This window comes from Channa argus, chromosome 3 (genome assembly GCF_033026475.1).
Source record: "Channa argus isolate prfri chromosome 3, Channa argus male v1.0, whole genome shotgun sequence".
NCBI lineage: Eukaryota > Metazoa > Chordata > Actinopteri > Anabantiformes > Channidae > Channa > Channa argus.
In genome coordinates, this window is record NC_090199.1 from 24,841,232 (window position 1) to 24,855,571 (window position 14,340).

Sequence of the window (14,340 nt, forward strand, 5' to 3'; positions counted from 1 at the left end):
AGTTTTAGTTTGAGGAATCTACATATACTGATTCTTCTAAACCTCCCGCTACCTGTCCTGCATTTAAATATCTCTGTGCTTGTAGCTGAAAAACTCCTCCAGATGATGTCATCTTCTACAGCAAACTATGGGCCAGCTAGACTAGCTTTACCACTAAGGCTGCAAACAGGGACTGGTGGGCAGATTTTATTACCTTCAAATAAAAAAAAAAAAAAAGGCTCTGTGTGTAGCCCCTGTTTCCAGTTTTAAGTGAAGTTAAGCTGCTGGCTGTATGCCTCTATATTTACTGTGCAGATATTGATCTTGTTATCTAACCAAAGTATTAAACTATTCCTCCAAAGCACCTAAAGCCATACATCATCTCATTACCAATAACACATAGACACCAGCAGTGCATAAGCTCACTATAGTGCTGCAGTTAAATATGAACACAAGCTAATTTAGCACGTAACAGTTTCTCTTTCGCTCACTCACAGCCAGTGCTTGTTGTTTACTGGGCTATGGCCTTTTTAATGATGAAGACAAATGAGCTCATTATTAAGTGTTTGCATATGAGAGGAAGTGTTGTCATGTGTACATGCATCTGCAGCTTGACTGTATGTTCTCATAAGAGTTTGTTGTCTAGCTTTGAAGGCATGTAATCATGTTTGTGTCTGCTCAATGCTTGTGTGTGTGTGTGTGTGTGTGTGCGTGCGCATGCAAATTCTAACCTTTACTCATTAAAGTTCTGCCTCATGAGGTTAATTGCTTAATTTAGCCTTAGTTGTTGAGTTTTCCCTCTTTTTAAACGCCGCTCAATATTCTATTTTCTTCTGACAAAGTGTGTGTGTGTGTGTGTGTGTGTTCTTGCTCGTGAGTGCATCAGTCAACGAAAAGCCCTCACGATGAGTGAGAGAGAGGGGAGGGGAGGCGCTAACTTCTCACTTTCCATTTAATTGTATTATAAGTCAATATGGCTGCGTTGCAGAATATCAAGCTTTTGATTTCTCATCATGTGCAACTATTATCAGATGCTGTTCATTTGCTAAGCATATTTACCATAACGTGTGTTGCTTTTATGGGTGAGAGACACTGAGGCAGAGAATCCCTACACTGAAACTAAATGAATGCCTAAATGCATTTTAATTTAAAAAGATCATCTGGAAATAAATTCACAGCTAATGGTGTGTTTATTAGCAGAGTCATGCATGTGAATGAAGAGGGGCGATGACTAGAGTGTACACAGAGGCTGCTGCAGTCCTGATGCTGGACATTAGGGGGTGCTAGGAGACAGGGGGGCAAATGGAAGCACTTAGTGAGGGATGGGAATGAGGAATGCAGATAACAAGAACAGAACAAATCCTAAAAACTACCAAATGTGTCGAGCACCAATTATCATTTTATGAATCCCTCCACTTTATTTATCATCCACTGGTCACAATGTTACCATACAAAACCAACTTCCAACATGGAACTGCATTGGATGTGGCTATTTGTAATATGCACACACACATTCAGTAACAAAATTAAATACAGCTGTTTTGTAAATCAAACAGGGCAGAAGGGAGAAGAGACACATTAGGTGATATTAAGACATGCAGTGACAAATATAAAAAATAGACATTTGTTTTCTTTTCTGTACAAACATACATGGACACATATAAATATATAGAAGTAAAAAAGAGTGTATTTTTAAAATACAAAGGTCAAATTGTACAGTTACATTCCATAATAACAAAACAGAAGACATAGCACAATATTCAAGTGAGTTTGCCTTTTTCCACAGACACTGTACAATATTGTACACTGTAAAAGCAGAAATTAGATCACACAACTGTTGGTTTCTCCCTGTGGAGTCTGTTCACGCTGCTGTAAACATTACAAATGAAGAAAGGGTACAGTTTTTTCGTGAGTGGATTTTCATTTGAAATCACTCATTCAAGCGACTTTCCGAGAGACTGTAATAACTGAGCAATCTGTTCTTGGAGCGCTCGCTTTGATGCCTTCAAGTCACCTCGATCACAACTTCAATGCCGTGGTTTACTTTTCTCTGTGAGTCTCTTGGCGCTGAACAGCAAAAAAGGATATTTGGTAAAATAAACAAGACAAAGCATTACAGTGAACAAGAAAACAGTCATCGTGTAGTTTAATATATATTGGCACAGGGAACAAGCATTTGCCAGAATGTGGTGAAACCGCCTCTCCTCCCGCCACACTGTCACACAGTGATACCTTGCTATGCCTTCTACTTCTTCTTCTTCTCTAGTTTTGTCTGACATCCTGCAGCAGTTTGTTGATTTCATGGACCAGCTCGCTAGAGTCAATGCTGGCCTCGTGGCGGCTCTCGCTGCGCTTGCCACCCTGGTGACCCTGATGGAAGACACCATCGAAGTCGTCCTCCTCGTAATTCTCCGGGATTTCCTCCATGGCTGGCAGCCATTTGAGATGTGGTGGCTGTCCATTGGTCGAGGTGGAATTGGATGTTGAGGAAGAGGAAGAAGAAGAAGAAGAAGAGGAGGAAACATGGTTGGTCCCCACAGCTGCACTGCCTGCACCAGGGTTTAGATAGTGGGTACTGGCTGCCCAAGCAGCCACACCTGGGGGGTAAGCAGGACCTTTCCCACCTGGCAACAACCCTCTCCGATTGTCCTGAGGAACAGCGTTGTTACTATGGTTACTGGCAATGTTGCCAGCACGGCCGCTTCCTCTCTCAGTGGTTGTTGAGGACGAGGGCGGGCTGGTTTCAGTGCACTCTGCGTATGAGTCCATATTAGGAGGGAGGAGCCGCTGGAACACAGAGTTCATCTCTGTGAGGAGGGAGCCAGCCCCTCCTCCAGATGCGCACGCGTCACCTCCTCCTCCGGCAACGGCTCCCCCGGCCCCTGCCTCTTCGCTCCCAGGCTCCTTGCCAAAAGTAGAAAAGCTCTTGCGACGCTCTGAGTCAACCGAAGACTGGTCATCGTCGAGCTGGGGTGGCTGGGAGGACTCTTCGCCAGGGATGTACATGTTGTTGCGGTAGTCAGCGGAGGAAGCGGGCGAAGAAAGGGGGGGCATCCAGCACTGGTCAGAGTGTCCCAGGATGCGACATTCGTCGGTGCACAGTCTCATAGCTAATAAATGATGAACACAAAAAACACAGAAACGGTCAGGAGAAGGTCCAGCAGCCGACAACTGACACATAATGTAAATGGCACATACACAAAGAGGGTATGACAGCAGAACCAATCAACTCCAATCAGTTGCTCAAAACTCCTAAGACAAAAGTGAGTTTTGAGAAAAAACATTGCTGTGGTACAAAAAAAGTCAATAAACCTGAATAATGCAAGTCATAAGCCCCGAGACTACGGGAAGGCCGTGTTGTGGTTGAAGACATACATAGTTCAGTAGGAGGTCATGGTGCTGATCTTTTTTGCATGGAAACAAGGGTGGGGATGCTGTTGAACCTGGCAAACAATATCTTATGCTGTTAGAAAGCTGCATGTGCAAAAGCATTTTAATATTTTATATGGCAGTGCTTGGCTGTTTCATTAACATCAAAATCACAGCTCAGCCTGGCAGTGGTTAGTTTTCCTCCTTTTCTCTCCTGATCTCTTCATATTCCTGCTTACAGGAGCAGACTGGTGGTATTTACAGCCTCCAGCAGGAGTATGTGGGTAGTGCCAAGTATGAAAACAATCACAAGGAACTAGGTAAACAAAAAAGTAAGTACCAGATCCCACCTAAATGGCATCACAGGCAGATGTTAATGTAATATTTGGCTGCTCTGCCAGGTATGTCCACATCTCCTTACTGTGCAACTGAGCCACGGGTTTGCTTGTTTCATGTTTTTTTTTTTTTTTTTTATCATATCTAGCATGAATAGCCACATTTGCTCATCTAAATAGAAAAATCTGAACAAATTAAATCTATTGACGAGGAAACAGGGATAATCCTCCCTCTCGGCCCATTATCTCCTTCCCGCCTGCTTTTTTCATATTAGCATACAAGATAAAGGAAGGGAAGGGGGGGGGGGGGGCTTTAACACCTCCAAATCTTCACAAAACGAGAGAAAAAAAGAGATATGGAAAGACTGTCCATGCTCACTACCCCTCCCTTTATACATCTCAATAACGATACACAATACATTAATAAGTATAGAGAGAGAAAGAGCGAGAGAGATGCTGAGGAGCTCTTGGGCATGTGGGAGAGAATGAGAGAGGGACAGAGGCAGCGAGAGGGAGAATAACATCATTCTAAAAGCAATTACTATGAATTCTCCTCAGTTCAGACATGAAAGCGCACCACTGTCACTCACCATGGGGGGAAAAAGAGAAAGAAAAGAAAAAGAAGGGAGGAAAAAAAAAAAAACAGCACACCGATGAGTGACAGGCGACTCATCTCCGCTCCAGGGAGGATTTTACAGACAAGACTCTATCTTAGGGGCAGATAACGCACACACACAACCACACACACGGACAGACATGCTGTAACCTCTCTCAGTGTGATAACGAGTGTGGAAATGAGGGCTGTGTGGAAGAATGTGGCTCAGTACAATGGGGATTGTGTTGGCAACAGGGTGAATGGAGTGGCTGTATAGGCAGGTGTACAGACAAATAATGGGCTTAGGTGTGACGCTGTCCATGGTGCTAAAATTTGTCAGGCTGAAGGTATATTAGCGGGCGGAGGGGATGCGGTGTGGAGGACAGCTAAGGTCAGTTCTAGTTCATTCTGGTCTGACAATCTGAATTCCTAACAGATAAGGAGTGAGGGTTCTGTGTGTTTTATCAGAAAGTATCACCACAACTTTTCTGAGATAAGACTAAGCTGCGATGTGACTGTTCTTGGAGGGTGAGGTGATAGTTGAGTGCGAGGTACTGCTGTAGAAGGTGTTAGGTATGTGTGTATGTGTGTGTGTGTGTGTGTGGAGAGAGCGGAGGCAGCCTGACAACTCACGGTGACGACGGGTGCCGCACATCAAAGCTGTGGCACTGGGCGTGTGCAGCTGTGGCAGAATGTGTGGGTGTCATCAGCACAAGCTCACCTGGGTGAAGCCGATGGTGCATTTCAAGGTGTATCAGGTCAGAGAAGCCTTCCCCCAGCAGCAACCTGTCCACTGGGGACTCCCTTCCCATCTCACAGTCACTGTCCCCCGCCTCGCTGTCCCCACGGCCACTGTCCTTCAGGCTGAACTTGTCCATGTCTTGCAATGCATACCTGGAGGAAATCATCAAAGTAACATCACATGTAACAAATTATGATGCAAGAGCACATTTTTCACAGCTGACTGTGTTCATTTTTGCAGGCTGAAGGAGTCAATACATCCTCATAGGGAAGGCTAATGACAAATAAATCCATAAGATAAAACTTAAGGCTGTTTCTGGAATCTGTCAAATACTCTAGACAAGGCTCGGCTCATAAATCCTACATGCAGGTAGGATCCCATCAATAAATCTATCCCTGCAGCCATGAGGGGCGTCAATAAATCTATCATCTAGAGCTCATAAAGCGAATATTATGATGAAAGTTGTGATGGATGCACACTTTATAACCCGGGCCCATCTTTTTCGAGAGGAGAAGTACCGAGAAAATTGTTGTGACAATTGGACAAATGGGTTGCAAACTTTTGGACTGAATGACATTGGTGTGGGAACAACTGGGATATGAAAAAATACATTTACACGCCATCAAACCATGATCTACATGTAACTGACCAACTGGGGGGCAAAAACTTCACAACGGGTCGTTGGAACATGTAATACACAATGAAACACAAGTGGTTCAAAAAGTAAACAAAAGATAAATCTTTCAGGGGAGGGAGGCAGAGGGAGGGGGGGGGGGGGGGGCGGAGGGATAGGGGTAAATTACCTGTAGCTGCGGGAGTATTTGTTGCCACGGAAACTGGGTCTGGGCTGGTACTGGCCCTGATGGAGCATGGACAGAAGCTGTGAGACTTGCTACATCAAAAAAATAACAAAATAAAGAAAAAATAAAAACAAACAAACAAACAAAAAGAAACAAACAGAAATGGGGAGGGGGGGGTAACAGATGGGAAATTAAGGAAAGGGGAGAGAGACAAACACAGAAGACAAAATAATGGATGAGTAAACACAAAATGGATGATGGAGAGGCTGCTAAAACTGGGTGCGACAAAATGGATGACGTTTAAACAACACCAACACCAACAACAACAAAAACTAAAAAGGGGAACGGGGTAGGGGGGGTTTGTCTAGACAAATATGGAGACATATGACTGAGGAGGTGAGTCGTGGTTGTGATGGAGGTAATGGTGACAGGGTGTAAACAAGGTAAAGACAAAGACACACATCTATAATCATCAACAATTTTAATGAGGGTCGGTTTGAACTACAGGGCAGTCTTGATTAAGTCACTGTCACACATGGAGATGAGTTAATTTGCTCAAACGGAGACAGCTGTGTAAGGACGAGGAGGCTGGTGTGTGTGCAGAAATGTGTGTGTGTGTGCGTGTGTGAGATAGGGAGTAAGAAGCTGAGAGACAGGAGAGAGAGAGGCAGAGAAAATTTGGAAAGGGGCTGAGGGACCACATTTGAAATTTCGGAGTAATTTGCTTCTGTGAGTGTGTGTGTGTGAGAGAGAGAGAGAGAGAGAGAGAGAGAGAGAGTGTGTGTGAGTGTGTGTCTGTGTTTGCTCACCTCCACTGGTGGAGTTGCATGTGCCAGTTCCAAGGCAAAGCTCTCTGGAATGTGATTGGATGAGATGGTCACTAAGCTGTTCAGTGATTGGCGGCTGTGATGGTTCTGCCGGCTCCCCATCTGGGCTCGTTCCATGGGGGGCGTGGCCGAAGGTGAGCGGTGGTGAGCTCTGATTGGCAGAGTGCCGTTCACAGTGGGCACCAAGGTGATGTCACCTTTGTGGATTTGGCGCGAGGGCTTCTTTGGATGGTGCTGGTGGGTGGACTCTGCCACTCGGCAGTTGTAGGAGTGTCTGGTGTCCTTCTTCTCACGGTTACAGCGAGCGGCGAACACCACCATGATGACCAGGAGCACGGCACAGATGGCCCCCAGGGAGATGATTATAATAAGGGATACATCAAGGGAAGACTCCCCTTGGTCCATCACCTGGACGTGGTTCTCCATGTTCTCATAGAGGGTGATTTTCAGCACCGCCTTAGCGCTGAGGCTCTCGCTTCCCTGATCTCGAACCATAACCGTGAGCTCAGCGTGCTCATGGGGGAAGTTCTGCAGGCTGGCGTTGGCATGGATCTCACATGTTCTGGGGTCAATGAGAAAGAATCCCTCCTCATTGCCACTAACAATGGAGCAGATGAGCTCGGCATTGACTCCCGTGTCACGATCAGTAGCCCTCACCACAGTTACCAAGTGTCCAGCATCCGTGAACTTTGATGCAGGCACATCAGCGGTGAAGTTCCACAGCTGGGGGACGACGATGACTGGAGGGTTGTCGTTCTCATCCAGGATGTTCAGAATTACTGTGGAATTGCTCACCAGGGGTGGTTTTCCCGCATCCTTGGCCTGCACAACAAAGGAGATGCGACTCACGTCCTCACGATCGAAGGTGCGCAGTGCATAGATGGCCCCGTTGGAGGGGTCGATGGTGACGTAGGTGGAGATGGAGCTTCCGTGAACCGAGTTCTCCAAGATGGAGTAGCTCACCTGTCCATTGGCATCCAGGTCAGGGTCAGTAGCCATGATGGAGGTCAGATAAGCCCCCGGGGCATTGTTCTCTGATTTAAAGATCTCATATCGGCCCTTCTCAAAACGTGGAGGGTTGTCGTTTTCGTCAGTAACATGCACAGTGAAGTGTTTGACAGTAGAGAGACTGGGAGTCCCCTTGTCCTCCGCTACCACTGTCAAACTGAACTCTGACCTCTTCTCTCTGTCCAGAGACACGTTGGTCAGAATCATATAATTGTTCTCATAAGTCTTCTGGAGTTTGAAATAGCCTTGGCCGTGAAGTTTACACTCTACCTCTCCATTCAACCCGGAGTCCAAGTCTTCCACCCTCACCAGAGCTACAAACGTGTCCAAAGGAGAAGCCTCAGACACATATGCTGCGTCCCCGTTCCCCTGAGAGGACATGAGATTGATACTAATGTCTGGCTTGTTGTCGTTCACGTCAACCACTTTGACTAGGATCTTACAGTGAGCGGGCATTGAGTTGGGTCCCATGTCCTGGGCTTGCACATCAATGTCGTAGGAGTTCACCGTCTCGTAGTCCACACGCCTGATGAGGGTCAGGTGACCGGTGTCGGGGTTAATTTTGAACGTCTCCATTATTTTGGGGGACACGTGACTGCTGAAGGAGTAGACTATTTTGGCATTAGTGCCCTCATCCGCGTCAGTGGCGTTTAAGTCAATGAGCAAAGTGCCAACAGGTGAATTTTCTGGAAGATTTATGACATATGAGGACTTGTCAAAAATTGGGCTGTTATCATTTGAGTCTGTCACACTGATTTTGAGGAGGGTCGTACCCGTTCTCGGGGGAACGCCCCTGTCAGAGGCCGTGTATTGAAGTTCATAACCGGAGCGCACCTCCCGATCCAGCTCCCTGACCACCACCAGCTCTGCGTATTTAGCCCCGTCGGTCCTGGACTGGATGTCAATCTTGAAGAAGCTGCTGGGCTCTAAGTCGTACGTGTACAGTGAGTTCTCCCCAACGTCGGGGTCTGTGGCGCTGTCCAGGGGAATTCGCGCTCCTATGGCCGCGCTCTCGGAGATCTCAATGGGGATGACGGCGCGGGCGAACTGGGGTGCGTTGTCGTTGATGTCCAACACTTCCACCTCGACGTGAAACAGCTGCAGGTGTTCAGTGGGAAGTGTGAGGACATCGAACTGAATAGAACAGTTGAGATTCTTTTCGCAGAGTTTCTCGCGGTCTATTTTGGTCCTGATGCTGATTTCTCCGTCTTGCTCGCGCACCGTGAGGAACGACGAGCTCCCTCTTTGCATTGCTCTGAAGCGAAGCGACACTGAGCTCGGAAGTTTAGCCAGAACATCCGCGACATCGTCCTTCATGCGGGCGATAACCGTGCCGACCTTCTGCTCCTCGTAAATCTGATATTTCAGTGTCTTACCGGTGACGTGTTGTGTTGCCAGCGTCAGAACAGCCAGAACTTTCCACATTCTGGTGAGAAAAAGTCCATTCATTTTTCCGGTTTTCATTTTTTGATGGAATCCAAAAAAGACACGGATCCAAAAATAACCCAAACTGCAGTACGAGGGGAATTCCAGTTTTAACTTGCTGAATGCTGTGCTCCCTCAGCCAGCAGCTGCATTGCTTTCTAAAACAGCAAATTGCTCAAAACAAGCTCTCTGAAGTTGCACTATTTTCCATTAAACATCCAGATTTGTTTCTATCTGTCCTCCCTTGCCATGCAGATCTGTTGCGCGGATGTGCGGCAGAACCAGCTGAGTGCCACTGAAATCTGTGCGCCTTTCTCCCTCTCCTCCCTGCGTCTGGTCTGTGCGCCGTGCGCTCTCTTGCGCTCCCTCTCTCCGTTTGAGGTGCCTCTGCACACAGACTTGCCCAAAATAATCCGCCTCAAACCAACTAGTTGTACATCAGCCACGGCCCCCACCACCTCCCCCTCCCACCCCCCCCGCTTTTTTTTCCCTCATCCCGGGAAAGACAAACCCTTCTTAAATCAAACGCTGGCTGGTGGCCACTCAAACTCCAGAGGAGCAGAGAGAAGGGGGCGCAAGAGGGGAGGTATAGGAGAGAGTAGGGAGGTATGTGTGTGTGTGTGTGTGTGTGTTTGTGTGTGTGTGTGTGTGTGTGTGTGTGGGGGGGGGGTGTTAAAAAAAACCACCCCGCCCTGCGGGGTTCACTTTCCCCACTTTTCAGAGTAATGACCGTGCCCCTTCAATGGACCGGGGAGAAAATAAAGTCGAGAAGAGAACACTCATTCAAAGAGCTCACACCCTCGCGTTTTTCATTGCTATAAAACCACAGGAAGGTTTACGAGTTTCTCGCTTCGGGTCTGTTCTCTCCAGACAGCATGGAGACACAGGAGTCTAAAATCCCGATGGACAAAGCATATATATAATATCTATCTATCTATCTATATAGATATATATGGTCACCACAATCAGAGCTCTATAGCCACACTTTTGATGTATAACAAGCCATAACCAGCTGCCACCACTCAATGCCTTGACATCAGTGATGCAGTCATGTTCTGTACTTTCGATTGGCAGCTGATAACCTCAGTCCCCACGAACAAACACTTTGTAGTAGATCTTATAAATGTTTTTTTTCACACGCGCCTCGTCTGTGTCTATGGGTGAGACTGTATAAACCGGGTAAGCTGTGTAGCGAATCGCGCTGAAAGGGAGCCCGACTTTAATGAATGCCTTTAAAGAGTTGGTCACGCCGAGGAACAACTCTGTCCCCGTGCGCAAATCTGTTCAACATCACTTCAAACTCCCCGCAGGTTGGGGTTTTGATAAGGAGGTGGCGAGCTCCAACTATCTTCGCCAGGCAATTTTTTTTTCAGTCTCCCAGCATATGCAAATGCGCACATGCGAGGGCAGAGAGAGAAACAAGCACATTAGTAATGAAGCGAAATAGTGGATGAGAAGAAGGAGAGAGAGACATAGGGAGAGAGACACAGAGACAGAGAGAGGGATCTAAGGTTTTGGCACAAGTGGGACATGTGTGCATTCTAGACACCATCTGGTGCGGTTTGTTTGGCACCAGGACCCGGAGATTACAGCGGACCCATCACGACTCCAGTGGATCCCCAAACCCCACACAACTGCGACGAATTGGGTTGTCTTGGGGTAAGGGGGTGGGGGGGTGGAGTATCAAACAGTTACTCTACATCCATTCACATATTTGACGTGTGCGCGCACGTCAATTGTGGACGGCTTACGTGCGCGCAAAAGAAAGATGATTCGGTTATTGCAATAACAGGTTACTTAAACATTCATTCATATTCAAATCAAATATTCGAGCAGGAGTTGAAGATGAGCCATCGCTGATAGGTGACCATCTGGAGCACAAATCCAAACGCAGCTCCTCTTCACTGGTCGTGAAGCAAGTAATTTCTCAGTAAACATTTCAGGATCACTCTCCAAGACCATAAGTCACCTTAAGAAGTAGATAGATATAGAATCTGCAAAACAAATGAATAATTTACCACCAGCTGCTGCCAGTTTCTGCATGAGAAATGTAAGATAAACACCATCTCAGGACCTTCTGATATTAACCAGTCAAGCCGTGCTATTCAGCGTTGGATGGCCTCTTAACGCATCTGCACCGGGCCCAAAGCTTTCTGCGCATTTCCCTGAAAACAATAGTTTATTCTAAAATATTCCAAACGTCCATCGACACCAACCAGAAACTCTCCCTTTGAACCCCTGAGCCTGAAATTGGTGAAAACCCTTTATTCCCACTCCCAGTGTCTATTCACCGCCTGAGCCATGTCTGCAAAATGTTTGCATTTACTCCTCTTTTGCACATCTTTTACCACAGCGCGCTTGGTATTTAAACAGGTTTGATACGGGCGCCCAAACATTTCCATAGCTCCAAATGCTCACAATGCAGTAATGCAATTACGCCCTGCGTCCCAGAGAAGCTAATCACATTTGGAGAACAAAGTCGGCTCCGGAGTTTACGGAAGAAAGGAGCGAAAGAAAGGAGACAGAGTTGGAGAGGTGGGGGGTGCGCTGGGGTCTTAAACAGAGCAGAATAAAACAATTAATGTATAGAGGGGGTATAATCTAAGTAAAAAGCAGATGGAGGCTTAATACGTTTAGGCACGCTACATAACCAGAGGAGCCGAACAAACATGGCCTATTTAGTGCTTGAGAACACCAATAATTGGGCTAAAAATATTCATCTTCTGCAGCAGGTGCAGCGATGGATTCAGTAAATTTCTGTTTAACTTATCCCGCTTCCAGCTCCCCTCAGATCATTGCATTGATCCATAGGCGGCTGTGAGGCTCAGATCCCCACAAACGCGTATGGTCAGCACAAACAAACAGCTTCAGCGCCTCCATGCAGCTCCCTGCATTATGCACAGCGTAAGACCTGCCTGTCTGTGTGTGTGTGTGTGTGTGTGTGTGTGTGTGTGTGTGTGTGTGTGTGCGTGTGTCCGGGCCTTGTAGCCATAAATTGATAGCGTGAATTAAACAAATGTCGCCAACGTTCATGACAATCATCGCAATAAGTCAACAGGCGCAGCAGGTGGAGCGGCCAGAGACGTGCGCCCATGGACCCGGACCCGCGGTTCAGATTGGAGTCAAGAGGAATGTGTAAGTGTGCGCGCTTGGTTGTAAAGGCACGCGAGCATCTGTCGCCTCGTCTGCCCGTTCTTTGTCACTTATTCAATTAGCAGCGATTTGGTGGATTCCATTCCAGAGGGGAGGTGTGGGACCACAGAGACACTGGGAGTCCTGCTTTAACTGCTGCACGAGGGAACAGTTGATACCTCCCCCTACACACACACACAATCAGAGCAATGATTGTTATTCATCTGACTCTCTTCCTCCCTCCACCCCATTCTTCTTCTTTGCTTTCATTATGGGCTCCACAGAGCTTTATTACTATATGACTGGTTGGTCACCATTGTGTGTGTGTGTGTGTGTGTATCTCTGTGAGCAGACAAGAAAGTGCACACTGCCTTATTCTTGCTCACAGTTCATGTGGTGATCACACTCTGAGCGCACCATATTGCAAGTGATGTCAACAGTTGGGCGACAAATTTATAGCCCTGGCAGAACTATGAGGCAAAGAAAGAATGTGTGTGGTCACCCTTAAAGTGGGGGCATTATTACACTGTACTGCACCCAATGTAAAGAAGAGCCTGTTATTAGTTTTTCTTACAGACTTTACTGACTTATGTGCTAGGAGAGCTGTATAAAATATTCATACCTTTCCTCTGCAAGACCAGTACAAAGTGTCATTTGAACTCTGGCTATGGATACACAGCATGGTTGACAAATGCATTTCCTGTTTTATTCTGCCCTTGAAAGCCGTGGCGACTGCGAGTTTGTGAAACGTCGATGCCTCGCTTTGAGCTTTTTGGTAGTTAAATTTTCCCAGTAGAACCGCATGTCTCTGCATTGTCAAATCCAAAATCAGAGTGCTATTCTACTCTGTTCTACTCCATTCTACAATGTCTTCTTCTTATTCGATTCCATTCTATTCTATGTTGTCCTGTTGTCGTGTTCAGGGGTGCTGCCTCCTGTGTTTGTTGGTTGATATAAAGGAGCAGTTTGAGTGTCTAATCATCCAGTCATTCCTTGGCCTCATTCTCTCTCTGTGATTCATACCTAGCTACACACAAACACACACACACACGCACACATTCACTTGATCTGACTGAATGGCAGTGACAGTGAGCCGCTTTGCCACACCAAGACATGGCACAGAGAAACACAAAGACTTCACAAGCAATCAGCACTACAGCACTTAGAAGTGAATCACTCACTGTTTCTCATTCTTTGTTTGTCTTTATGTAATTGGAAGTATTATGAATTGCCCCCCCCCATCCAGGTCAAGGCAATTCCAACTATCAAGCTTTAAGTAGGTCCATACAAACACCATTATATTGTTAACATTTCAATCATGCATTCGAATTTTATTATTTCTTGTTTTTTTAATGTGACATTTTGTGGCTTTAAATATAGTTTCTCTCCGTTATGATGACATTAGCAGAGCTATAGCTGTGACCTATAGAGCAATTGACATCAACATAGTCAGGTGGGTCAGGAAGCTACTGTCTTTACTGAAATTGCAGTAATAACCCCTCATTGTTGTCTTTGTCACACACGGCAGGTAGTTAAACCAAAATTACAATAGATGATTACATGAGTTTCGCTTATAACTTTCCTGCTCAGACCAATTTTTTCCTTGTTTGCCCAACATGTGGGTTTATTTCAAATATGTGAACATTGTTAAGCAAGAATAATCTTTTCAAAGACCAGTTTGAACATTTTGGGAATTAAACCCATTAAAAACATTTTTTTTTCCGCCTTAGTTAGCTTGACCTCTGGCTTAAGTTTGACTATTAAATTGGCAATAAAGCTGTGGGTTCAGAAACTTCGCCACGGCATGGGGAACAAGGTGTTTCTCAGCCTGTCGGTCTGCGTGTGGATAGTTCTAAGTCTTCCTGAGGGGAGGGTGGTGAACAGTGCGTGGAACTCTCCAAACATTAGAGGCTCATTTGTGGAGATGGCTCGAGTGGATGTTTGTCATGTTAGGTTTTGGGGAGCTGATGACCCACTGAGCCACTATGAAGACCTGCTGCAGGTTTTTCCTGTCTGGTGTTCTGCAGCTGGAAGACCAGACTGTGCAGCTTTATGTCAGGATGCCCTCTATTTTGCAAAAGTAAAAGTTTCTTATTAACAGTTCTTGGGGGAGTCTGTTGTGCCTCGG

At 46.3% G+C, this 14,340-nt stretch overlaps 1 protein-coding gene across 3 annotated transcripts; it reads right to left on the reverse strand.

The window, feature by feature from the left end:
• Positions 1-1,377: 1,377 nt before the first annotated feature.
• pcdh18a (protocadherin 18a) lies at positions 1,378-9,496 on the reverse strand. 3 transcript variants are annotated; one of them, XM_067498928.1, is made up of 5 exons: positions 6,630-9,496; positions 5,824-5,912; positions 5,000-5,172; positions 2,212-3,089; positions 1,378-2,046 (listed from the first exon to the last, which is right to left on the reverse strand). In XM_067498928.1, the coding sequence occupies exons 1-4, from the start codon at positions 9,117-9,119 to the stop codon at positions 2,242-2,244; spliced, it is 3,600 nt and encodes a 1,199-aa protein (XP_067355029.1). In that variant the 5' UTR covers positions 9,120-9,496; the 3' UTR covers positions 1,378-2,046; positions 2,212-2,241. The 3 variants fall into 3 exon arrangements, with proteins under 3 accessions (XP_067355029.1, XP_067355030.1, XP_067355027.1); XM_067498929.1 differs by having other exon boundaries at positions 1,378-3,089; positions 5,824-5,879; XM_067498926.1 differs by having other exon boundaries at positions 1,378-3,089.
• Positions 9,497-14,340: the final 4,844 nt, after the last annotated feature.